General features: G+C 46.1%; 1 protein-coding gene across 5 annotated transcripts; it reads left to right on the top strand.

Annotated features, from left to right (window-relative positions):
* The first annotated feature begins 789 nt into the window (after positions 1-789).
* Positions 790-21432, top strand: Stum (mechanosensory transduction mediator stumble). Of its 5 annotated transcripts, none has more exons than XM_076895320.1 (9): positions 790-1058; positions 6129-6190; positions 6703-7081; positions 7211-9014; positions 19217-19468; positions 19781-19997; positions 20082-20208; positions 20288-20482; positions 20821-21432. In XM_076895320.1, the coding sequence occupies exons 3-9, from the start codon at positions 6721-6723 to the stop codon at positions 20946-20948; spliced, it is 3084 nt and encodes a 1027-aa protein (XP_076751435.1). In that variant the 5' UTR covers positions 790-1058; positions 6129-6190; positions 6703-6720; the 3' UTR covers positions 20949-21432. The 5 variants fall into 5 exon arrangements, with proteins under 5 accessions (XP_076751435.1, XP_076751436.1, XP_076751434.1 ...); XM_076895321.1 differs by having other exon boundaries at positions 6683-7081; XM_076895319.1 differs by lacking the exon at positions 790-1058 and adding an exon at positions 4192-4592 and having other exon boundaries at positions 19820-19997.
* Positions 21433-26976: the final 5544 nt, after the last annotated feature.

The following is a 26976-nucleotide window of genomic DNA, read 5'->3' as shown; positions in this document are numbered from 1 at the left end:
GCTGCACTTTGTTCGACGATCGATGTCGTGTAAGAACATTAGGATTAACCCTGTTTTTTACCGTTTATTTTCGATTATACCTTCGAATGTACACAGTTCAACGTGCATTAGGAATAAATAAAATGGCAAACTCTTTAGATCGAAGTGAACGAGCTTCTTTATAATATTGGACTATTTTTAGGTATTTACCGCGACATGTTACACAACAGTATTTCCATCCTTTACAATTCAAGTGTCACATTAACCACTACACTCTACGTCTAATAAACTACTATAGAGGAAACACATACTCTGTAAAGAATACACAATAAAGAACATAAACCTGAGATTACTTCAACATCTCCAAACTATCCGCCATTAATCACCGATAACTGTTCAAATGAATACAACACTATGCTACCTATACCAACAAAGCATACTTGCAATATCAAATTCTATTATCTATCCATATATGTAGATAAAACAATAAAGCATTCTATAACGGTGCAAGAATCTCCACCACAGAGGACATTTTCCAATACGTACTCGGATCAACCCTCGTCCCGCCGTTTGCCAGCTACGGCTAATTATATTATCAAGCATACAACTAGACACTTATCTCACCCAACCGTTGGTCGCATGCCATTGCCTAGAGCCACTGCCTCGTAGCCCTCGAACAAGACACATTCCTGAGCCTCGAAATCTGCAACAGAACTCCCTCCAAGAACCTCCATCGCGGAGCACACTTCCCAATGCACAGCCCGGTACAGTTCAGATTCCATCCTGCTATCAGCCAGGTATATTCTGGACGTTCGAGTGGTCTGATAACAGGCCACGCTTCCACGACGCCTGGTCATCGCGCCAGCGCCTCCCGAGTGACCAGCTTGTACCCTCGCGCTTTCTCGACGAACAGACGAGCCGGCCAACCCCGCGGCAGTAAGGACGCGTTCGTGCTCACGCGAAGACGCGGACCGACGCCGCGGCACGTCGATGCCGACCACCGACGCTTCCTCGAGGCTTCCATCCTCGTAAATGCACCCTGCGCGGCGACACCGCTCCGCTATCCACCTGATAGCCAGGTAAGGCCCCGGTGAACACCGGCCAACTTCTGGCGAAGCGTTCCGTTTTCGTTTCGGGGATCGAGCTGGATCGTTGCGGATGTTACCGTTGACCAAGCGCAACGCGAGAGGGTTGCTTGGATCGGTTCGTGTGCGAGCGAGGTGGAACATTTCGTGAGCGTTGATACAGTGAGGATCAAGTTGAAAGACAAAGTGTTTTTGCAGTTAACTGCAGATCTATGCAAGGTGGAGGCTCGTGGAATTTTTCTTAAGGAGCAACTGTTTATTTGTTGTTCGTCGAGCGAGTAATTTTTTGGAATTTTGTTTTCTAGTTGACTGTTAGTTGTTGATGATGATTTTGGCGGTGAAGTGTTTGCGGGGGTAGTTTTCGAGTAACGGGGTAATTGTTACGAAACGCTGACGCATTGGTGGAATTCGCAAGGCGCGTAGCCACTCTCGTGACTGGCGCACGAGGTCGTACTTGAAATTTCATGGGTAATGCCTTTTTTGGCCTAGCCGGATAACATCTGCCGCGAAGCCAGCGTGATTATTATAACGGCCACCTTGGCTCGCGTTGATCGTTCATTGCGAGTGCTTTGATGCGATCGTATCGTTACTTGTTGCGGTTCTTCCTCTAAACTGATTTCTTATTTCTCCTTGAATATATGAATCTTCAATTCACTTCCAATTTGCATGTTTAAGATGCATTTGCAATATGGTAGATCGACGAGTGGAATCGCTGCGTGAAAGGTTTATGAAACGTTTACGGTTCTTCTTGAGAGAGGAAAAAGTCGCGCGCCTCCCTCGTGGCGGTCTTCGCGAACGGATTCGAATCAGATCGATAAAAGTCCGACCGTTCCATTTACCCAGGAAAAATTCAGCTAGGTATTTCCTATATTCTTGACTGAACTATAATACGGTAAAACGGGAAAAATAAAATAAGAAAGAATCGAGGAGTATTTTCCTCTCGAACAGTGATTAACGAAGTCGATCAAAGTTCGAACACAGTCTTGACCTTCCGTTTTTCCGCGTTCCAAGCATGTAACCGAATCCAGACAGAGGAGCGATCCCTCTATAATGCATCGCTTTTTGTCGTGACCAAGGTACCGCGGAATTAATATGTATGCACACGCTTGTATTTTCACATTTGATCGATGACGATTGTCAACGGACACAACGCTTGCGACAGAAACGTGTCGCTGAGGCCCGTTTGAGTTAAAGCAGCGGCGCGAAGTCGCACGCGAGAAGTTTTCTCGCGCTACTCTACCTGCTCCTCTCTTTTACTTTATCCTTTTCATTTTCTTATTCCGACAAACACTGTATCATACAAATAGCTTATGCTATTGCGAACATTTCCCATTGTCCCGTCCTATTATCCCCAGAGCACAACAGATCCATTCACGGTCCCTTCCTCTTTCCCGGCAAAAATGGAACGGACTTTTGTAAACGATAAAAGTGTTACGAAACTCCGGCAACAATGATGCGCCCCGTTGCGAACGCCCGCGAGAGGAACGGAACGCGCAGTTGTCCGTACTCGCGTAACAATTAATTCGCCGGTCCTTGCTCGACTGCCTCGCGAAATAATCGGCTGTTACATGATCGTTACGCCGCGCGGCACTTCCTTGGCCAGTGGAATACACGCGGGTAGACATAGAACGCGGGAGTAACGAGGGGTCGTTGATCCCTCGCTGGAGGCCGATTCGAGCAGTTTTCCGTCGGCGTTAACGGCGGCGTTGATTTACCATTTCTCACCCCGTTGTCCCGCGGTCGCGGCGCACGATTTACGATTCTGTACGCGCGGAAGAAAGAGGAGCCGCGTCAGAGTCTGTTAATCGAAACGTTGCGCAACGGTTGCTAATTAAAAGAGATGCACGTCGCTCCGCCACGCCTCATCGCCGCTAAATCGTTATTTATAACGTCGATCATGGGAGATGTTTCGCCTGAGCCTCGTTAAACGAGCCTCATTAGGTAGCCGAGCCGTTAAGTTGCCGCGAAATTGAGGCGAATCCGAGCGGAGAGGCGACCAGTTACCGCCGCCTCCGGTCACGGGGCTAATTGATTGAGTAATCGGTGACGAACTTTGTTTCTCCCTTTTGGACACCGGCGAGAGAGTCGTACAAGGGTCCCTGTGTAGGTAATTGAGAGATTAATCGCGTTATGGGATGAAGCCGGTTTTGTTTGTTGAGATTTCGAAAGTGGGTTGAAAGATGTTTGGATAACGAGGTGATTTATGGATCGCTCGATTTTATACGTTTCCGGTGGATTTCAGTGCCTCAATTCGTTTTTCAATCGCGAGGCGTTAATAATTGTCGTCAGGTGACTTTATAAAACGTAATGCCGCAGTATTCAACCCTTTACGCGTTCGCTGTAATTTCCGATTCTCGATTGCAATTAGATAGAGTGCACTGTGCATACAAATGCGCCTGGAAAATCGTCGATCACACCACAGGTTTCTCTATTCGTATCTCACGTGCAGTTTTCATGGCGCCAAGGTCAGACTCGAAGCTTTTTCAGAGCGATTCCCAGAGTTACATGATATCATTCCATACTAATCGTGTTAATTTGTATATTCAAATCGTAAACGTATTTATAATATTATCAGATTCCATTCCAAACGCTGGCACATTTCTTTCATTCCACATATTTCTGCTTAATATAACTCATGTGAAAAACATGATACGATAAACCGTTCCTAAACTGTTTCTAAAGCGGTTCTTAAGCATTTCCCGTTTCGCACGATTTTTATATAGCCACACTCGCCTGAGTCGTGTGTCTAGACGCGTCCAGCGGGTTCTCCATTAACAATTTAAGCAACCTAATTACCGGAAACCACCTCGTTTACTCGCCAATGTTTCTCGAACAGTCGAGCCGTGCTTTACGACACGATCGCTACGGTGCAACCATTCCTTTTGCTTCCACGCGTCTAAAACTTGCGTCGAATCAACTTTCCACATTCGAAACGATCGATATTGTCTTCAGTCGACTACAATAGTACGGAAGAACCGAAGATTCTCTTCTGAGAAGATTCTCCGTCAAAATGTTTTCCACGAGAAGACAGAAATACTTTCCACCGGACGGCCCAGTATTTTCCGCAAGGAGATGGAGAAGTTTTCCTGAAGAAAATCGCTCGATTTCCACTTCCATCATTTTCTCCCGCATCGGTGCCCGTCAGAGCAGAAGCGCAGTTGGCCGGAGATGGCTTCTGCGATTCACGGGAGACAGATTTCTAGAAAGCGTGCAATAATTCCCGGGGAACGTACTCGTACGGGGTTCGCGGCTCGCAAATCGCGGCACCATTGGCCTCTCCATTAATTCGAAACAGTGCGGCCGCCGTAAATCAACGCGACGCGGGCAATCGTGATTCACATTTCGGCCACGAGGTCGTTCCTGCTCGTTCGCGGCCGATTCTTCATGCTGACCGGTGTCGTCCCGTGGCGATTCGAGGAATGTCATTGGACACGATGCAGATTCTTTGGGGACCACCTGCATGGAGAACGTCCTCGCGTTGCGTCGGCTACGTCTCATCCGGATGGCGCCTGGATCACCGCTACCGCTGTGATTATCTTCTATTCTTTCTCTGACGGTTGTTAATAAGTGTTGCGAAATGATATACAGCGGTAATTAAATTCTATTCGAAAGTCGAATTCGAAGGAAGTGGAATTTGGTATCTGTCAGTGGTGTGGTATTTGGGATTCGCGAATCGATCGTGCGTGGGTGGTCGATCGGAACAGGTTGTAGCGTTTAACTCTGCGTTTAGAGGCGAAATATCGCGTTGCGATAAACCAATGGTAATTAAGTGAAATCGCGTTTTATGGATGCGTTTCGGATTTCCCAAGGTAACGAATTACACACGGCGTTTGGTTAATGCAGTTAGTTGTAACAGAATGAATAAACACAGCGGCACACAGCGAAATTCCGTAATAAGATTGGTCGCGATAATAACGCACACCGTATGACCGCTTCGAATGATTCCATTGACCTATATGTTAGTACGCTTTGTTCAGAATCATTTGCACGGAATGCATAATACATTCCGATCGTAAAACTGCTCTTTTAATAAGCTTTTTTTACATACTCCTCTATATCAATGTAACAAGATTGAAAAGAATTCGTAGCAAAGAGAAGCCTGTCTAGAATCATTCGTTACGGGTTGTGCAGTCCTGCAAGTCTCTCTTTTATCGTTCGATCGCAATCAAAAATAGAAAGGATCAAGATTTCTATAGAACGCTTTTCGATCTGTTATCTCCGAGTATTACGTTAATGGACGAAGAAACTAAAGATATGCGAAGAATCCACGAACGAAACGCAAGAATAACGCGAGCCAAACATGAAACTCACTGGGAAAGGAAACATGGTCCAAATTCCCAAAGAAAACTTTTCAAACAAGAAAGGCAAGGTAAAAGCCCTCTACGCGCACACCTCCAGGAAGTCCCTCCCAACGTCACAACTTTCTCAGCAAGAATTCTTCGCAACGAAGATTCATCTTACGTCGTTAAAAATTAGAAAAAAAGTAGAAGAATAGCTTACAGGATTGCGCATAGAGAATGTAGATCAACAGCGTCACGGTATCGCGGTAATAAGCATAGTGCTTGCGAGCTAGCGAGACCGAGGCGATCGAGTCGACCATTCCCGCGTATGAGAGCGTGAATAGAATGCGTAGAGACCGATGTACGCTCGACAGGGCCCGTTGCAACTAGAGTGAATAATCGCAACAGTCGACGAATAATCACGAATGTTGCACGCGGCATCGCTAATTGCTAGGCCACGCTCGAAAATGTTCCGCGAGCGGAAGACGTAACGCAGAGAGGAAGAGGAAGTGGCCAGAAGCAACTGGGAGCCCTTAGAGACTCCACCGTATGCTCGTTAGGAACGCGCAGACGGGCTGAATATTTTAAGGAATGTTTTTTTGCGCTCACTTCCGGGACCAAGAGATGCGTTTTTATCCTCGCGTAACCGCGCAGAACGGGAGGGCGTTGAAAATTTCTCGTGGATCTAATGCGATTATCGTACCTGCTTTTAAAGAATGCAGGTACTCTCGAAAGCTGATTCTACGGCTTTCTAATACTCAAGGAAGATTCTTGTGTGTTCCAGGTGAGAGCGACAACAGATTTTGGCGTCCTCCGCATCTTGGTCGTCTGCATGAAGGACTCGAGGTACCACAGCTTTCTCCGCATTCACACGATCGTCGTTATCTTAGCAATTAGTCTGAACCATCTCGATCAAGCCCCTGGATCACTATTCACTTAATAAGTGGCGGTTGTTTAATGGGGCCTGGGTTGTTATTAACGCGCCCAGTATCGTGTAGAACTTTCCTCGGACAAACGTGCTTCAAAGTAAAAGGGACTGGAAAGTTTGGCCTGCGTCAGCAAGCTAGCGATAGCGCGATATCATGGCAAATATTGTACAGGGTGTATAGCGTAGCTAGAATTATGAAGCTGAGAATGAAAACAGATACAGCGTCCGTTGACCTGTTTAGGGAACACTGAATCATAGTTAAGCAAATTGCGTTTTAACAGCGTAGACAGAATGCAAACAAGGAAACCGCGTGTACGTTTTAGAATTGGGAAAGATAAGGACAGCTGAGAGTAGGGTGTACGCGAAGCAGATAGCTCGTTAGAACGGGAAGCTCTCGGAAAATCCAACAGTGGTGATTCTCGCGTTGCAGCTTCGGGGCCTCGAAAGGATGAGGCGGCTCGACGACGGCCATGCACAACGACCGCCACCGTTCAGGGTGCTCGCTGCACCCGACGGGAATTACCTGTCGCCCAACGCGATGCCGCCGCCGCCGCGTGCACCTGAGCCGTACAAGATCGCGCCCTCCGCCACGTCTTCCTCGAGGGCGCACAGGCGGTCCAGTTTCGTGATCATCGCGGACTCGAGGCCAGTTTCACCGGAAAGGAGGAGTCCGTCGCCGACGTTGGCTACCGGGCGAGTCTCTCCCTTTCGAGGACGCGGTTTCAAAGGAGCGCCGCCACGATCCAAATCGAGACCGCAGTCACCAGAGGCTGGGGATCCTCGAAGGAGGGGCAGACTCGATCGGAGAGGTAACGCTTGTGTATTAAAATCTATGACACGTTTCCGTAAAGTTGGCGGTTTCGAAAAACGACTGTATACTGAAGCATATTCTTCGCGTACGATTATTAAGAAATCATCGTTCCTTTCGTTAATATCAGTTTCAGTATCACAGCACAACAGTCCAAGGAGAAGTCTGATCCCACAACCAACCAGGCATCGTTCGACGTCCCTCAGCAAGTCCACGGAACGTCTCTCCTCGCCAAAGCTCGGTCGACGCGTGGACTCGCGGAGCCGCTTAAATGCAGCAGATTCCAGAAATCGCTTGAACGCCTCCGGAAACAGCAACAGCGTCACGAACCTCGCCACGCGTCGACAGGTCCCGAAGACGCCCAGCAAGCTGTCCCCCATCCAGGGGACGCCGACGAAACCGGAAAGAACGCCAAAGTTCGCGAAAAGGGACCGTCCGAAGGAATCCACGAGGCCCTCGCCGTCGAAACAGCAGAAATTTGCCCCGTCCCCGTCGAGGAATGCCTGGAACGCGAAGAAACAAAACCAGGAGAAGACTACCGGCGCTGGCAGAGTGTCTAGCAAGGAACGACTTACGTCCCCGTCGAAGATTCCGTTGAAGACGAACAGGGCTAGCTCGAATTCCTTGAATCCGGCCAGGTTCATCAACATCTCTAATCAGACGAACGACAAGGATAAAACTAGGGTCGATAAAGGGTCCAAGGAATCTCGTGCGAGTAATGAACAGACGAACGAGTCCAGTCAGGGTAGCAAACAGTCCGAGGCAGGATCGAAAGAGTCTCACGTGAGCGAGAAAGGTTCCAACTCCGATCGAGTCGATTTGGATTTGCTGGATCTTCTGAGACAGACGTCTGGCGCCAAGGGTACTTCCAGCGTGGTGAGCACGACTGCCACCACGGCTGTTCAACCGTTGCACATCGACGCCAACGCGATTCTTCTGGAGAAGGAGATCAGCGAGAGGAAGAATAACTCGGAGAAGGCGAAGAGTCAGCAAGAGTTTTCCAACAGCAAATCATCCAACTCGTCGAACGATGACTCTGCCACTAGACAGACGCAAAACTCTCAAGTCGTGAACGGTGAAGATCATCGTCAAACGAACTCGCAGATGTCAAAGTCCAATAAAGTTAACGCTAACTATAACAAAACGAGAAGTGGAACGGACAGCAGAAACGAGTCGCCTGTTCCAACGCACGAGACAGTCGGCGGTCATTCGAAGAACAATAGTATCAGTCAATCAGTGAAAAGTGCAAGCAAGGTGAACAGTGTCGTTACGAGTAATGTTACAACTGGCTCAGCGACGCAGCGTATGAACAGGGTCCAGAACGCGATGAACGAACAGAACACGAGGAAGAACGATCAGAAGATCGAGGAATCGACTCCGTTGCAACCCTCGTCGGCGAGCAACTCGGTCAAAGCGAACGAGATGCAGCCAACGAACGGTTCCACCAGAAATTCCTCGAGTACCGAGACTCAAAGGACAATGACTTCCGCCGCGAGTGCTTCGATGAAACAGGAGGACGCGAGGACGGTTTCGAAGCCGACGAACGGCTCCGAGGCGAAGACTGTGGCGAACGCAACCACGAGAACCGCGAAGAACACGTCCGGTTCCGATCAGTCCACGACTAGCTCGAGGGCGAACAACGTGTCCAGCGTGGTTGGTGCAGTGAGGAGTAACGATACGAAAAACGTGAACAGCGCTGGGACGAAGGCGCGGATGAGCAATCACGGAAGTGGTACGTCGCTGAAATCGTCCGCGGGGGTGTCCGTCGATTCGATCGAGAGCGCGCGGTCCACGGACACTGGGGTGAGCGTGGACACCGTTAGAGGGGTGTCCTCGCCTAGAGAAAAAACTGGGATGCACGTGGTGAAACGACCGCAGGAGATCGAAACGCTAAGCGGGAACGTGGTGCACTTGGAGCAAAACGGAGACCCTACGTGAGTATCATTTCTCCACTTCTATTTCCTCTCGTTGCGTTGTATATATATTCTTGTGGTCCTGTATGGAAAATTCGAAGATTTGATCGTATTGAATTCACGAGTGATCGCGTAGAATATCCTCACTGTCTTAAAATCGAACACTACCTTGCATCACCCCTTGTCAGATCGTAAAATTCCGACTTCGGACATCCACTCTCACGGCATCACATTTTGTACCGAGTGGCTGGGATAGATGTTAATCAGGAAAGATACACAGCGTTCGAGGGCAATTTATGCCAGTCGGAAGTGACGATAAATGGTCGCGGATCCGATGCGGATGCGTGTTAAAGGACACGCGTGTCCGATATGGAGGAGGTAGAGGGTGGTTGGGACGAAGCTGAGTGCGTCGGATCGGAAAATGGAATCAGAATGGGGGATAGCTGACACGAAACCCAGGCATCAGTCTCAATTAAAACGAATCACTTTCGTGATGAGCAGCATGGCAAACGAGAAGAATCGCCGACGGCTTCCGGCGGGAGAATTATGAAACCCTAAAACGGCCGTCTTCCTGGGAGATATGCCGTTCGCCTGTCCGCGCGCATCGAGGCCTATTTTTTCCACGAAATTGCCCGCGAGCTTCCACTTTATCAATTACCAACCACCGCTGCAATCAGCCCAGTGAATGCCCCGAGATTTATTCGGGAATATCAGCGATATGAAGTGGCGGCGCTTCATTAAGCTCGTAGTATCGCGGGCAAGATCGCGAAACGGGTACATTACCGAGCAGTTATTTACTGCTGCGTCTCTTCCAGCACGCAGTTAACCCTCATAATCCACTCTTGATCATTTGTGTTTTCCCTAAGCGAATATTAATTGTTCTACACGTATATCCCAGGGGTAGGTGGGTTAAGCTAAATCTACGGTTGTGAGAAAAATAGGATGTTCTCTGTTATTTGCTCTGTTAATTCGCTTTCGCATTTGGCTTCGTTCTTCGCTCTTCATCTCCACCAGTTTTAAAAGAATGCTCGAGTCAGTATTTACGCAAGGAGTTTCCGTATTCCAAATATTTCGGACGATGTTGTTTAGTAGAGTGGCGAGTGCAGATATCGTTACGAAAGCGAGTCGTGATTAAATTGTTCTACAACTTCCACTTACTAGACTGGCGTCGTAGACAACAGGGTCGCGAGGGAAACTTGGCCCATCGTAAGATCCACAGAGTTCCTTCACCCCGGCTAGTTGTAAAGCACCACCCTTGCCAGTGGTCGATGCAACCGAGCTGGGTTTATCGATCCCGCGGAGATTTACATCGCCACGGCCTAGCTCAAGGGGATTATAAATCAGAATTTCGAATCGCCTCGTTATACGAGCGTCACTAATTAACTCGAATCGGAGGCCAGAGGAGGAAGGAAAGGATGGAGGCGAAAAAAAAGGAGAACAACGAAAGCACGAGGCTGTTAGACCGTGTCCATCATTCACGCTTCTAATCTGCGATTCCAGTTTTTCTTCCCTTCGACTGCTCGTTTCTTTTGCTCTCTGCTGGTCTAATGACACCGCTGGACATTGAATGTAAGAAGTTCGCGGGTTTTTTTTTTTCTCTCACTTCATCATTCTTCTCGGTCAATTCTAACGACTACTGCACGGTAGTCTTTTCTTGTTACGAAACTTACACCAAGTTGCCACCCGAGTCGTGACAAAAATGTACAACTTACAACGGCAAAAACAATGCAGCGTTTTACATTGATTTTACACTTTATGAATATTACGGATAAAGCCAGCATTAAATTTCTGCGTATAGAATCTTAACAACTTGCCAACTTTTTACACGGCACAGGAAACGTCGTCAACTTTACGCGCGTTAAAAATGTTTCGCAATTTTTTGTACCAGCTTTCTCTAATGTTTTTATACGCAGACTCTCAAGCAAATCCAAATATCGTCGATCTTTCGCTATAGTTAAATTCCATCATTTTCGTGACTCCGTCGCGTATCGATATTGCCCAGGGTGGTCCGTTATTAACGTAATTGTAACGAGATTAAATTCTTTTTACGCGGCATGCCCCACGGGGACTGCAATCGTTCCGCGAGATTTTATTACACCCGGCCACGTTAAAAAGTGACTCAGAGAACCGCAATAGCGTGACGATGCTGCGTATAATCGCGAGCGAATACTGTAACGTCTCTTTAAATACGATTGTGTACCAACCCAGAATCGCAATGGTCTCCCCCGTAAAAACGTACGAGTCGACGACGAGCGACACATTGAATAATTCATCGAGGCTCTTCCGACGTACAGCTTTCTATTCATTGAATTAAACACAGCAAAACGGGGAACTGAATTTTCGAATTTAAACAGGACGCTGCGATCGTTCGTATGCGGGTGTTTGTTCTTTCCCGATCGCTGGTTGAAAACGGGAATTGCGAGGCCTCGTTTTCATTTGGCAAATTACTCGAGCTCTCGTCACCCGAGACCGCTTCACCAGTGCGGATCGTAACGCAACTCGAATTCAAGCTGCTCGAAATTAAGTAACTTGCACAAGTAACCCGATTAATAAGTGGGAGGCTTAAAGCATAATTACAATTTCCCTTTAATATTTCGAGCGAAGAGAATTCATGAAGATATTACAAATTCAACAAGAAGTGCCTTGTAATTTCGCGTGTAATAGAAAATTTCAGTTAAAATTGTAACTAACGTTGAGACTTTAACGAGTGGCCATTAATTACCATCGCGAAGACAATCTTCCAATTTCATTTAATCTCTTTCAATTACAGCCCCGAATGAGGGAGCTCCCAATCTTGTAATTACGGTCTCTCCGTCCACAATGTTCGACTGCTCCTTTCTTATTGTCATTCTAAATCCTCGAGTCCCATTTTCCACGGCAACGAAAAAACGATCGATTCGCCGACCGAAGTCGATCGTCTTTCGTTGCCATTATTGGGGGGAGACCGAATTAACGGCGAGGTACCAATCCTCGGGGCGCTGAAAATAATCTTCGCCAAATGTGCGACGCGCACAATCGTCTCGTTTAAGCAACGAACAGCCCCCGTACGGGTCGAGCAAATATTATCACGTCTATTATTAGTCGATCGTCCGCTGGGCGAACGGGATTCCTCTAAAAACACGGTTACACGTGCACGCCATTTCCGGCCTGTTGAACGTAAACGCAGGCCAGTTCGCGGCATCGATTTCCTCCCGTTTCGTTACCCGTTTGAATTTCGTCGAACCACTGTTCTGTCACGCGTACATATTTCCCTGGTAATTTCTCTGTTTAATCGTTTATAACGCTGAAACCTCCATCGACTAATTAAACATTGGTGTCGTACGTCAGCGTTGTCCCGCGTACAAGCAGGTTGCTTTGTCACTGGCAACCAGTTTCTCTCGGCTCTCCGAAATCATTAAGATTCCATCGGCCTACCGAAAGACGCGTTACTTTGAGGAACTCTGGATCGTTTAAGGGACAAAGTGTTCTCTTATGTGGGACACTCGAACACGCGACGTTCTAGCGGAGAATTCTTGGACGTTGTGCGTGCCACTTTTCTGCAGCGCTCCGTTTTTGGAGGGCAAATTTCTCCTTTGGGAGTTGCTCCGAAATAGCACGACGACCTCTTGCCGTCGAGTTCCCAGAGCGGCGATGGTACGCATGGAATTTTTGATAAACGAGAGAAAATGCTTAGATTCGGTGAAACTTAGAAAGTGTTCAGTTTCTATTATTTGCTGTCGAGAGATGGAATGTTCGCTATGTAATCGCGATAGGGCGGTGAGGATCTGTTCCGCCAAGTGTATATGGTAATGATTTGTATTTGTTTGAATAGGCAATATAGTCGTTTACGGTCGTTTAACGAACGCGTGCATGCGAATGGGACAGAGTCGTGTTATTAAGCGGCTTCGTTCCACATTTCCTTTAAAATGCAAAGTAACGCCTCGTGCATATTGCACTTAATCACTGCAGCGTGATTGTTCTCGCGGCAGTTGAAAGAGCGCACCGCATCGCGTAAGCCAAAGACGGAGACAAGGCGAAACGTGAACGGAACAAATGTTTTATGCCCTGACATTTCACACTTTCAACGTAAAGAGGATCAATATTTCGCAATCGGTATACAAATCTTGTAAATAATGTAGGAGAATGTTTAAATAACGCGATCTTTTGTAACACGTGGAGGCGTACGAATGTTTCCTTCGTAAAAGCATAGGAAAATCGTACGAGAAAGAAAACGCGCAGTAAGTAGTCTATGGAAAATCTAGCGTAGAAGCTAGCGTTTTCTGCTATTAAAGCAACTGCACACTATTCATCTAATGCGAATTATCGCGACGATAACAAGTGCGCGCGCCCAGGGCGCCCATTTAATAAGCTCCAGGCAATTTCCTCTTCTCAGCCACCATTTTCCGACCCCTACCCTTTCCACAGTTGACACAATTTGCCTCGCAGTTCCACTAGAGGCATCGTTACACCACAATAAAGACAGGATTAAAAAACTTCAACCTTACCTCCTCAACTTTCACTATAACAATACAAAACTTCAGTCCTTTCTATTATTTTCCAACCCTTATTCGCCCTCTATTTATTCCTCCACGTTCTTGCACGAGAAATTCTTTACTGTTAAAGAACTTGTCGGGCAGCAAAATGTAACGCGTAGATTTCCATGAATTGAGCGACGAAACGTAACCTAATGCAACGAAATGACCGATGGCTACACGCCACCAATCATTCAGTCATCAACGTACCTAATGCAAGATCGTCATGGCGGATAATTAGAGTGTGAATGTATGTGTGTACAGTCGGTACAACCGAAAATCGACACAACGCAGCTACGCGAACTGACCGAGGAGCCGTCAAGCGTCGCGTGCGGCCAAGGTCGGGACTCAACCACCCCCAATGTATTTCACTCACAGCTTTCAGCCCTTTCGGACGGTCTCCGAACGGTTCCTTCGTCCGCACGTATCCTGCATCCGGGTGTTCATCATTCCCCAGGAGGTACGCGTGGTATCAGCCGCGATTTTTGGACACGACGAGATCCAAAGGGTAGCGCGACGGTTGCGTGACGGGGGCCCAAGTGGCTGGGGATGAACTAGCCCTTCGTGTTTGGCCCAGTTTCGTGCGACATTGACGTCAGACCGTTCGGACGTTTATGATTCCGTTTACCTGCTGCTTCTATTTGTTGACAATGCTAATTGGACGGCTAAAAATATCGCGAATATTCCATTAGTTTTTTTGTGGTTGGAACATTGTTAATTTTCAGGCGTGCTTCTGCATTTCGCGGTTTTATGGTTTGGCGTGTGGGACGTCGGGCAGTTTCAGTTCTGTAACGTGGGCAGTGGGTTAATATACCTAAACGGTGTATCAGGGAATGGTTATGAGGGAAAGCACGTTACTGTTTCTTTATTATGGAATGCAGGAAGGGTATGCCGTTGTAAATTGGTTCCATTTCATTGGGATTCGAAAAGGATAGTTGTGCACGACGTATAATATATGCATCAATTAAAATTCTGTAATGTACTTGCAACGAAGCAGCGACTAGGGTCTAAATTTAACTGAACGAGGGCAAAGTAGATTGTTTATTGATCTAATTTGTAATTCCAAACCATAACTAGACCGAGCAGGTATGATATTAATGATCAATTAAGAGATATGTAAAAAGAACCATTAGATTTTTGTTTTTAATTACCTAGATCGCTATCGTCGTGGATTCTTTTCTATACTGCTGTAGAGTTTATATTTCCATGCTGCTTTGAAATAAAATAGATATCCAGTGATAGAGAAATAAACAACGTGCGAATAATATCATGATCTTAACGCCCGTCGAAAAATTATTTATGCAGAAATTCGCTTTAAATAATAGCTTCTAAATAAATTTACGTGGTGATAACACATCGATAAGAACGTCACGTTATTCTCGACATGACGCGAAGATATTACGAGAGTCAAGGATATATTTATAATTATCAGGTTTATCCAAATTTCACTCCGTGACACATACACACACGCCATCGTTTAAATCGCTCTCTTTTCACCCTCCCTTTCCATCGAGCATCGCCAGAACAATTCCGAGAAATCGCGTAATTTGTCGAATCCGTGAAATCACGCGCGGTTTGCTCCAATTTTTTAGCGAAACGGCGCCACATATTATTTTATCGTTTCCGCCCCGTGATTCATACGCGAGGATCAAATATCGAACAGAGAATGAATGGAAACGAGCGTTCGGTACGCGAAACCGCAGAGTCATCGATTACTTAGTCGAATTTGCAATGCGATTAGGTCTTAGCCCTTGTTTATGTTAATTCGCCTGGCTCTCGTGTCAAGCATCGCACCGTAACCATGGCACGTGTAATTTTACTGCTTCCATTTTTTCCTTTATAGTAATACTATATTATGATTGTAAAAGGCGCGGACATTTTTTCCCCTTAAAATGGCTTGTTAGAGGAGGTACCACTTTCGGCGAGATAAATTCATTACGTTCCTTTGTCACGAACTTTTTTAATTTCGCTCTAGATCCTTTGGAAAACAGAGAATCAAGGATCGCGCGTATTGTGTCTGGTTAGTCACAGCTGTGCGAAGTTCGTAAAGGAAAAGAGCAATTAAAAAGTTACATAGGGTCTCCTCTGTTTCTTAATATTGCACATCACGAGCGTTTCTCCCCCGCTTCTTTTCTCTCTTTCTCTCTTCACTTTTGATTCTCCACGTAACTCCTGCTGCGATTAGTGTGTCCGCGTTACCGTAAACCGACTGACCCAGTTAAGCACGTACATAATTGCGGAAGAGAAAATGCTCCTGCTGGTTTTACGAAATTTCTGTAAACGTCGACGCCTGGAATCACGCGCTCCATTGTTTTCACGTTCAAACTAATTTATGCGAAGGTGAGAGATGCTAAAAACCGCAAATTTACATAATCAGTTGTCTGTTGGAGATTTTTAGACCGACCGACGCCTGAAGCCACGCAAAGTCTCACGTTCGTTCGGTGTTCCAACGTTATCGCGAGTTCTGCTAGAAATTTCGAAACGTAGGATCGATGATCGGACGCGTGATTTATAGGACAAGATGATTTCCTTAAGCGCCATCAACGACTTTCGGCTCGCGAGCAAGTGAAAGTAATAACAAGGTAATAACGACGCTGAAAGTTCCTTCGCTCTCCTGAAGGGTTAATGACGCCGCGGTCCGCGCACCGTCTAAACTTTTAACTGCACGATTTTGGCGGCTACATGCCATAATCGCCGTGAAAATCGTAGCACGTCCACGGTACGAACTTTCTGCCTGGTTCTGCGCCAACTTTTAATGGTTTTGTTTAACGCGCCGCTTGCCCATGGCCGGATACTCGTGTGCACGCGTCCCATCGCGTTGTCAGCGAGACGATTCTTCTGCGAAAGTAATTGAAACATCGATGGACCTCGCGTACTATTGAGTATCGAGCTTTAGTATCCATACTTCACAGCAACGAAGAACGGGGTGCACGAAGTTCAACCGTCGCGATAAACTTTGCATTCGCAACAATCTCAAGTGCAATTCGCATGCATTGCACCGGAAAATAGCTGTCGAGATACTTTATTCTGTCGTCTGTGCGTTAACAACGTTTTCTACTGTATAACGTTGCCTTTTTCTTCTTATCAACGTCCAACGATACTTCTGTAGATTTCCAAGGAGGGGAAGAAAATTGTTCGAGCTCTAAAAGGGGTTGTATCTACAATTCCCATGACGCCACGTGACTAAGCGCAGTATATCAGTACACGCAGAACACCGTTACACCACATTTCGCATAATTCTCTGGAACCGCATAATGATATGTTTTCTTACGTCACGGTCCTACGACAGCGTTACGAGACGCTGTTATCATCCGTTCCACTTTTACGACTGTGAGAATTTTTCCTGGGACTCCACTTTTTCAGATAAAGAAAGCCTTGAAATAAAGATCGCATCTGAATGGTTCAACCGTGTCGGCGAACGGTACGTTTAAAACACTTTCGCGGGAAAAGACAGTTTTCAGATGCCGTGACCGAGAAAAATGCTGGCGTATACGATATGGACTTCTAATTTCTATTAACGCTAGTTCCTTTCCTTTTACAATACCGAGTTACGAGTTCTTCATTCATCTCGAATGGAAAGCACGACTTTTATAACACTTTGAAACGCGGTAAAGGGGAAAGTTCGCGTAGAGTTCTTCAGGGTCTCGCGAGCGAACCGACACCCGCACGCACACATTTCGCGAGGGTAGCCCGCGAGTCGAAGTGAGCAGGCAGTTAAAAAAACTTCGTATCATTGAAACGTTCGTTACGGGTCTGTGCGTTCACTTTCCATGTGCGTACGTCGCTCAGAAACCCGACCGTACGTTTTCCTTTTTCTAATCGGGCGATCTCTTTCCACGCGACTGAAATCATAAATCTCCTCTCGTGGTCTCGCATCGAACATCTAGGAATTACAAAGAAACGTTTGACATGAATTATAAAAAAAAATATAGAAAAACAATAACCAATATCACGATATTTGCTGGAATCGAGGAAAGTTGAGCAAAGACGAAGGCAAACGGAGAACCGATCGAGTCACGACAACGGCAGGGTTAAAGGGAAGAAAAAAATCCTATCTTGAAAGTAGGGGGGATGGTCAGTTGACGCGTGGGCGCCTTGAAAAAGCGTCTGTGTTAAGGTAAAGAACTTCACCGTGCCCGGTATCGATTTCGCGGTCAACCGAAGGAAGTCGCGCGATGGTGTTGGTCTCTGCTACGTTTAATGCAGGCGGTCGAAGGAGAAAATCTTCGCGTGACGGGCTCGCTGGCCAGCAGGCACACCACGGCCTGTCCACCCTCTTCGTTCCGCCGCCCTTCGTCCACCTGAGGCGCGGCCCAACCCCCGAGGACTGCGGTACCCGCAATCACCGTGCGACACACGAGCGGGTTGTCGCGATGCTCGTTCGCCAGCAGAGCCTCACAGGGCCTGCGACTCCCTTCGCGCGTTCACACGGTCCCTGCGAATCGATCTATCGCTCGCGAGAAGCATCCTCGGTCATCTCGACTTCCGTTCGCCGTGAGTAGCGGCGTTTCCGCTTGAGCATCGATCGCGAGGTCCCTCGAGATCTCACGCCTCGACAAAGTCCGCGAGTAGCAGTAAGTAAGTAGAGTAGAGTAAGGTTTCGCTCGCGCGAAGGTTCAACGGTTTCACGATCGGGTTCGAGGGGGTGGGCTTGGGAAGATAGTCGTACAGGAAACGGTAGGTGCTCGTGGCAACACGTGGGAATTTAGTGCACGTTGTGCTTCCGCCGATCGATAGGAATCCTACGTGAAACTTGTGTGTACCAGCGTAGGCGTGATGTCTTGTAGTGCGAATTAATGGGGGCGTAGGACGGCCGGAGATTGATGCGATTTAATTGGTGCACGATCGTCGTGCGACGATATTCGATTTTGGGGGTCGCGTGAAGGGTGGTGATTGGGTCGCTGATTAATCGACGGAGGCCTGATTGGATGGCGCTTGATGGCCGCTTAATTTCCGGTACCACTGTGCGCGATATTTTTGATATTTCGAATCGTGGTGTCATTGAACTTTGGTAATTGGAAAAATGTAGATAAGGAACCTTGATGTTAGTTCTAAGTAATTCTGCTCGTTATTGACTGTGAGTGGAAGAAAGAAATTGTAGGCGAAACGAATCGAATTCCTAGAAACTTCCGCCGCGCGCTCCGCGTGCAGTCGGACGTGTCTGACCAACGCGGTGCATATTCACTGGGAAACACTCGACGTCAGGCGAACGGGAACGTACATACTTCGAACCTAACTCTATCAGCCACGAATATAATTACTTCGATATACTAGAATACAAAAGAAAGGTAACGAAGTCCTTCTTATAAAACCACTGTAAAACACGACGCACGTCTGTAATCTATAATACAAGTTAATACAAATATAGGAATAAATAATACCCCAATGCTGACTAATCATCCAAGACTGCTAACACGCGAAGAAACCCTTTAATTCTAAAATCAGTCACCCTCCAATTCCACGATAAACCAATCCCACCCTCCCAGACTCGACTTCACCTCGACCCAGATTCACCCTCGCGCGTCTCCTTGAGGAAATCCAATGGCTACCAGCGCGAAAGCAACGCCGGTTCCTCTGACCGCGCCACGCTCCATCGACGCCTGTCATTCTCGTCTTAATCGACGCCGAAGGCTCCTTTATCGCGGCCAATCGATCGAGCTGGCGTTTTTAATAATGCTAACAGCACGGGGCGCGGCCGCCCTTCGATTGCAGGGTGCTGGCAGCCGCGAACGGCGTCGGCGAGCAACCGTCCGACAGGCTTTTCACGCGTTGGAGGAGGTCCCTGAGTCGTTGCTGCGATTGTTGTCCAAGCATGAGGTGTCTGGCTTGTCGCACGGATCCAAAGGGGTTCACGTGGCCCAGGCACCACGCCAGGACCCCGGCGATGGTCAGCAGAAACGAGCAGCCGCCAGCCACGGACAACGCGCCCGCTGGTTGCTGGCCAAAGCTCAAGAACAGATGCAGGTAAATGGTTTTCGATTCTGAATGGATGTGGAATCTCCAAAGGATACTGGCTTTCACCGGAGAGTTCAGACGAGCACGAAGCTTAATGACTCTTGTCACGGTTGGATGTTCCATTGAACCATCCAGTTAGTATTCATGGTTATGCTTTCTAGGCATGTACCATTGAGAGATTGATTTTATTTCTTTGCTCGTTAGTATACTTAAAAGGGATAAACTCTCTTTCGATACGATGGATATTATCGCTTTCTAACTGCTTCGAAGAGTACGATATCTTTGCGCAATTTATCAATGAGATATGTTTGTTCGTGTCAGGTGCAAACGCCTCAGGGAAATAAAATGTTGCTCAAGAAGATCGAGGATCGCGCCCGCGGAGGCCACCGTTTGCTGTCCCCCGGAGAGAAGGTTCGGCGCCATTTGTCGCCGTCTGTTCGGCAATTGCAAATGCAAGCGAAACGTTGAAGCAGAACGCACAAGAAGCATACGTGCCAAGCACAGTCTTACCAGCGTTGCACCGCCACCATTATCGGAGGTAAATTATGAATTAGAAGATCCAATCGATCGTTTACTCCGGTTGTTATTTTATTTCAATTGATTTGTTCTCTTTGAATGATAGGAGCCGAAGCCTAAGATACCCGATGTCCTGGTTGAGCACAATTCCTTAATGCGTGGCGCTATTCCGTGTCTACCTGTTCCTCTCGCCTGGTTCTGTCTGGTGTGGAATGTTCTACTGCCTGGTTCTGGTAAAACAATTGTTTATTCAGCCATCTCCTTTCTTAGAGGAAAGCTCGGATCGAAACTTAATTGTACTTCTCCTTTCAGGCACCGTCTGGAGTGGTATTTTCAACTTGTGCACAGGCCAACCGAGATTCTCAGCGGTGGCTGGCGTGAAATCGAGGCTGGGCGCGTTCGTGGTTAACCTGGTGGTCGGTGTGGGCCAATTATTCACCGTTTTATTCTGCCTGGTTGGGTGGGGCTGGAGCATTTGGTGGGGCGTCACTTTGGTCCGTTTAGCGAGTAAGTAATATTAATCATCGATCCGAAATCGGCTCGATTGTTTGTGCCAGATATCAAGGGGGGATTCCGTGCTCCCCTAACGAGCAATAATTCAAACCGAAAAAGTAATATTCCGCGGGTAAAAATGGAATTAACCTCGTTCCTTCTAAAACGAACAACCACTTATCACGATAAGGGAGAATGAAAGTTCTGTAACTAAAGCTCGCGACACATTTCACGCGTCCGCCATTTAAATCGTCGATTTTATTCTCGTTTTCCATTTCGCACCCTTTCCCGGCGACGATCCTCGTTATCGTCTCGCTTTGAAAACGGCAAGGTCAATCGATGAACCGTTTCAGGGAAGTACAAGAGATTCAAGGCTTCCGAAGCAGCCAGCAACGATCCGGAAGCGAGGGGCGGAGAACCAGCGAACCTACCACCGGGAGTACCGAGTCAAGCGTTGAGAGGGATGGAACGGGCGCGATAATCGAAGCAACGAACATGATCTTTCCTCCTCGTCCAGACTCCGTCGGAACGTTTTTATATTGCTCGCCTTAGCGATTCTTCACTACGTGCCTTCTCGATAGCTACGAGCAGAAAATGGAACTTTTCGTTTGGCGCACACCCCGCGCTAGAGCTCCGTTGGGAAAGAAACATGTAGCATCTCCTCGATCCGTGAAATTTTTCTACCTAATCGAGCAAAAGGCATCGAACGATCGCTTCGTTTCGCGGTGAACAAAATTCGAGGGAACTCGATCGTTGATAAATTACTTCGTGCACACGGGGAGAAGAAAAATGTATTCGAGAAAGGAATATAAAACGATGTTATTGTGGTTCATGGTCGAGGATACGAAACGAAGTTCTTGGAAATTAATCGCTTTCAGTGAAAGCATTCCTATTCGTGGCGTTCTTTCAAAATGTACTCATTGCGTCGAACGGAAATTGCTTTTTATTCTCGCTCTTCCTTTTTCCCGTTGTCCACAGCGGTAAAACTGGTTTCAGTGCTCGTTTTTTCCCCACTGTGTTTTCAATGAGAACGTCGATGGAACGTTTCGCCGTGGAAATCAAAGAAAAGGGTCATAGTTTGCGTTTCTGTTTTCCCTTCCTTTCCTCATCCTCGCTCTCTCTCTCTCTCTCTCTCTCTCTCTCTCTCTCTCTCTCTCTCTCTCTCTCTCGCATCTCGCTCCCTCGCCGATGACAATAGGTGTTCTTCTTCTCGACGTCGATGGAATAAATACGTTTTGAAAAAACGCACTTTATATTTTTACAAGCGCAACACATATTATATGTATACATACATCCATATATTCAACTATACGACTCTTATTCAACTTACAACTAAAAGTCCTTGTAAATATGAAAATATATTACTTACATCGGTTTTTAATCTAATCGCTGCTTCTGGAATTGTACCCTCCTTAACATCCCCTAATCGCAATCTAAAGAGGACTCGTTTGGTATATTGTTTTTTTTTTTATTACTCTCACCTAAAGTTACCTATATATATATATGTATACTGCACATAGCTTAACACGGTAACATTTATTGTCGCAGTGAATGTTTCGTTCAATTACTATGCAAGCCTCTCTAAATATACATTGAGTGTCATGGGATTCAGTGATGGTTGATTTTGTCGTCTGAATCGTTTGCTCGATAAAAACGTTTTAGCAAAAGCGTTGGAAGAGTTAGAAGAGTATAAATGGACCCTAAGTTGCATAGAGATGCCATGGGATTATAGTAACCCTGTGTTACGTTTTGTCTGATACATCCGTTGAGAGTGTCGCGTGTAGTGGTCAAAAGTCCTGTGTCGTATAATTCATCAAGAAAAGACGTGCGATCGTTTGTCATTGAAACGGAGATACCATTTCTCACGAATTTGGTAACTTCAATTCCATGGTGTCGAGTCTATACGGAAATTTTGTTCCGCGTTTCGATCGTTTCCAAGTCGTTCGCTTCGGAAGCTCGCAGCCGAATATCTCGGGCATCGAATATTTTATTATTTTTCCTCAAGGATGCGGTATACACAGGCTCTTCTATTTACATAAATTCGATAGGACATTTCCATACGAAGCCACGCTCGCGCTACGTCGATCCTCGTCGTAACACCACGGAATTGCACCGTTCTCGAGTCCGAAATCTCGATGATCAACTGTGCGCAGTCACCGCATGCGGTAGCAATACCTGCGACGAAGCATCCGGCGGAAGTGCATGGCCGGTTCCCGTGCACATCGAGGGAAACAAGACAGAAGACGGGCGAGGATTCAAAGCGTGCGCATGCTTGCGGCCAGGGATCTAAGGAATAACTACTAATAAAAGCTCGCTCGAATCGATTGCATGCTCAAGCAGCTCTATTTCAGGCAGCCCTTATCAAGATACGTTATTTTCGCTTTATCGAAGGACTCAGCCTAGCTTCTTACTAACGTTTTATGCGCGTTGGATAATGAGGATACGCCTGGGCTCTGTCGTTCCCAACGTGAAAATGTTAATCACGTTGCGAACGTCTTTCGAACCGTAGGGTGAAATTTGGAAAAATTACTACGGTATTGTACGGTAAAAGTGTGGGAAACAATATTCTTAAGTTTACACATCATTTTATAATATGATTGATCTTCTTGGGATCTCGTTTGGGATAATTGGGGAATAAAAGGTTTTGTTTCAAAGCTAAATTGAGGTTCAACGATTCTGTGATGTGAATTTCAATATATTGTGCGGTGTTTGTAGAAAGTAATGAGATTAAAGATATATTTTTTAAATAATGAACAAGTCTGTAATTTCCTTTGGCCAACATTGCTTCGCGGACGTCACACGCGATCGTATGGAAATTCGATGCAATTTACGACGGCATTCTGCGCAATAAAATGTCCAGATTTGTCGCGCATTCCCGCGGGAAAATTGCACGAGAACGTGTTATCGCGTTGTTCGAGCGGCGGAATTTCGCGAAAGTTAAACTACACGATATTTCCGCGACTTGCCTCCCTTTCACGCTTAACTCGAGGAGCTGAGAAATATGCGAGGCGCGTTGAATGTATCCCTTTGTCTGCTAGTAGTGATTTTGTGACAAGAATGAGATGGTCGAAATACTGTCGAAATTCTCCAAGGAAAAATAAAGATGAACGACGATTTGGGTTTTGTTCGTGCGGAAACGCTATTTGGCCTTTTCATGATCGATCAGGAGTATCAGTTTCGAAGGACTTTTATTATTTTTTTTTTGGGGGGGTTGGAAGGCATTGCATGTAGCGTGGGGAAATAAAGTACAACAGAGAAGAATAGAACTAAAATGTCGCGTTCTCTCTCAACAAATAACGGACGAAACAAATATTTGTACTCGTCGATAATAGGTACAGCAGGGTCATTCATTCAACGGAATTACGTAACAAAACAACGCCATTCGCATACCGATTTTCGGTTGCAAATAATCAACGAACGACAAACATGCAATCACATTTTTGGAACGCAAAAAAGTGGCTTGTAAATAATGTCTTTTAATTAACGTCGAAACGAAATTTGTCGGAAAAGTACGTGGATCTGCGCGTGGAATTTAAATTAAACATGTCTATGTACATTTTAACTAAACACAATTCTAACAAGATGCCCAAGATTAAGTACTCAGAACTTGCACATATTCATTTCAACTGAACGCATTCGTTTCCATAGTTATTTGTGAAAGTAAAATAAAACCATCTGACCAAATTCAATCACGTTCAAACTTAATGTACAAGTCTATCGTTATTCGACAAAACAAAGGAACTAGGAACTCGACGCATCGAAACTTAATATACGATTGAATCGATCATTTGAATAGAATTCACGATCACCATATAGGAACCGATGCGCTTCGCATCGAGAAACCATCGTGTCGCTGGAAACGATCGATTCAATTTTAATCGTCGATGAAAAGAAAAAGATAAGAAAAAAAAACAATAGAGAAAAAAGTGGTTACGTGGGTGTTGGAAACAGGAGTACGAAAAGTAAACGTGAACCAATCGTAGTCGTGATTAAAGGGTGGTGGTGACTTGGCACACGATACCGCGCATTGGCGACTTCTGAGGGGAGAAAAATAAATGTATTTTTGAGTATAGTAAAGGTATTATATATATGCATGGTATATGGTGTGGGTGTCAATGAATCGAGTCGTTGACGCTGAATATATTGAGTAGTATATGTTTAATGATGTGACTCCATTAATATGTCAATATGCACAGGTAAATATTTCTTGTTATTATATAATAGAAGTGTTACAGTGTGTAATGTGATACGATAATAAATTTAATAGTAACCATATTATAATTAAGAACTTAAAATAACTCTAAAGGGTAAACTACATCACTATCGGCTAGCGACTATTTAGCGATAATAATAGCCTACCATGTCTTTTACTAGCGGCGCTCAGTGAGTGTGCTCTTTTTTTTCTTTTTAGTATTCCTTTCACTCTTTCCCTCTCTCTCTCTCTCTCTCTCTCTCTCTCTCTCTCTTTCTGTATTTTCTTTTTTTTTTTTTGTTTCTCAAAATTCTCTCAACCTTTCTCTCTCTCCCTTTCTCTCCCACTCTCGCATTCTTCCTCTCAAACTTTCTCTACGTGTAATCGTTACTCCTCTGTGCTCGATGTTCCTTTCGTACTCATGTTGTTCTCTGCCTAAACACACTCTTTTGTTTCCTGTTCGTCTCACTGCCTTTTTATCGTGTCCCTTGCAACCTGTCGCTTCTACAAACATCAACCGATTCGCACTGGCTGCTTGTCACGTCTCTGTCCACCTTCGCTTTCGCCTTCTTTTCGCTCGCCCGATCGATGCGCTCCCTCGCGTTTCCGGTCCCCCAACGCGAGCACGTAACTCCCTCGATCCCGTCGACGACCGAAGGAACGTTCGATCGAGGAATCCCTCGAGTACCGTGCTGAGTACGCGAGCGATTCTCGTACGAATCGCGAGTAATTTAAGAACGGGACACCATCCTCCTCGCAATTTTAATGCTCTTAAACGTACACGGTGTTTCTATCTTTCGTTCTGCGATTTAACTCTCAGCGGTAAAGGTACTCGACAAGAGAGAAGGAGACGAATGTTAAAAGGGTGACTCCCGGAAGCAGACTGCGAAAAGTGGTTTCGTTCGCATTTCGTGAACAGAGAGCTCGAAGCAGACATCGATTTCTCGCGTGTATTTTCTTGTTTTCCCTTTTTTCTTTCATGATTTTTGTTTCTCTGTTTCTCGTTATAGACACACGTGTACAAGCGTCCCACATACCCTTAGGACTGTGGTGTAGGGGTGGTCAAACAGTGTGGAGTGTGGATCGCGCGATGGTCGCACAAAGAAATGAATGAGTGATTTCTTTTTTTTTTTTGTACACATACACATACATAATAATCGTATATAAACATGGATGTGCGTGGATCGTGGTGGTTGTGCTGTTGTGTTCAGTGTGTGACGGTCTACGTATTAATTAACTGTTTTACTCCGTTCTTGCTTATCATTTGTTTTGCTGGGTTTTCATTTGTCGTTACTCTTAAAATTTATACACATATATATATACGTACGTGTATATAATTTCTCAGCGAGCCGGAAACCGCGAGACTCGCGTGTTCGCTCGAGCTCGAACGAACGTCCTCGCGTTTCGCTCGAGTTTCAACGATTTGTCCTGATTAAAGACGTTGGCGTGAAAGACGTTAAAAATCGCGTTCGTCGTCTGGTTCACCCCGTCGATCGTTCGCGCTACGATACTCTCCTCCGTGTGCCATTCTACCCTGAGGAAAAAGAAAGGAAAAAAAGAGACGCAGTCGCGTCGTTTCTCGAGGGTCTCGCGTTTCACGGATGCCCTTAATGCCTTGCTTAACTAACGTCTCACTAAGTGATGTATACCCTGCAAGGGGAGTCTCGGTGTCGCGCGGGAAAGAAAAACGAAAGTGAAAAATAACGGGCACAAAGTTCATCGAAAAGTGCTACTAGAAACGAGCTGTTACACCCTTGCGTGTATCTGACCCCCATTTTTATTTTCTTAAATAATTTCACCGAGTTACGTTCATCACTTTTATGTTAATTTGATATTTATTGGTCTCGTGATATTTCTTCGTGCACGATTAGAAAGCACAACCGTTCTAGCGGTATTCGAGCACGATTGTAACGATGATCTCGATGAGCGAGCGCGACTACTGGAGGATTGCACGAAAACGAACAGGACGTATATAACTCGCGTTCTAATTAGGCTGCTAGTTAGCGCTGAAAAGCGAATCACGAACGATACACGTTGCGTTTTTTAGTGTTTATACATTTTCTTTTCTCTCTCTCTCTCTCTCTCTCTCTAGGGTTTTACGATTGTTTGGTTTCTCTCACTCTTTGTTTTATTTTCGATTTGCGTCCCCGTTTTAATTGATTTTAATATTCCGTTCGTTTATTCGTACACGGGTTGATGGGTTTGGGGCGAGGGGGAGACGACGCGGCTGGGCACATACGATTACGGACAATTCGGTCGAAAAGGGTAACAATTCCAGAACTATAGGATTTCAATTACTTATATTTCATAATCAGTT

Source organism: Xylocopa sonorina, chromosome 5 (genome assembly GCF_050948175.1).
Source record: "Xylocopa sonorina isolate GNS202 chromosome 5, iyXylSono1_principal, whole genome shotgun sequence".
NCBI classification, from domain to species: Eukaryota; Metazoa; Arthropoda; class Insecta; order Hymenoptera; family Apidae; genus Xylocopa; species Xylocopa sonorina.
The sequence above is the reverse complement of the archived record's forward strand: the minus strand, read 5'-3'. Positions and strand labels throughout refer to the sequence as shown.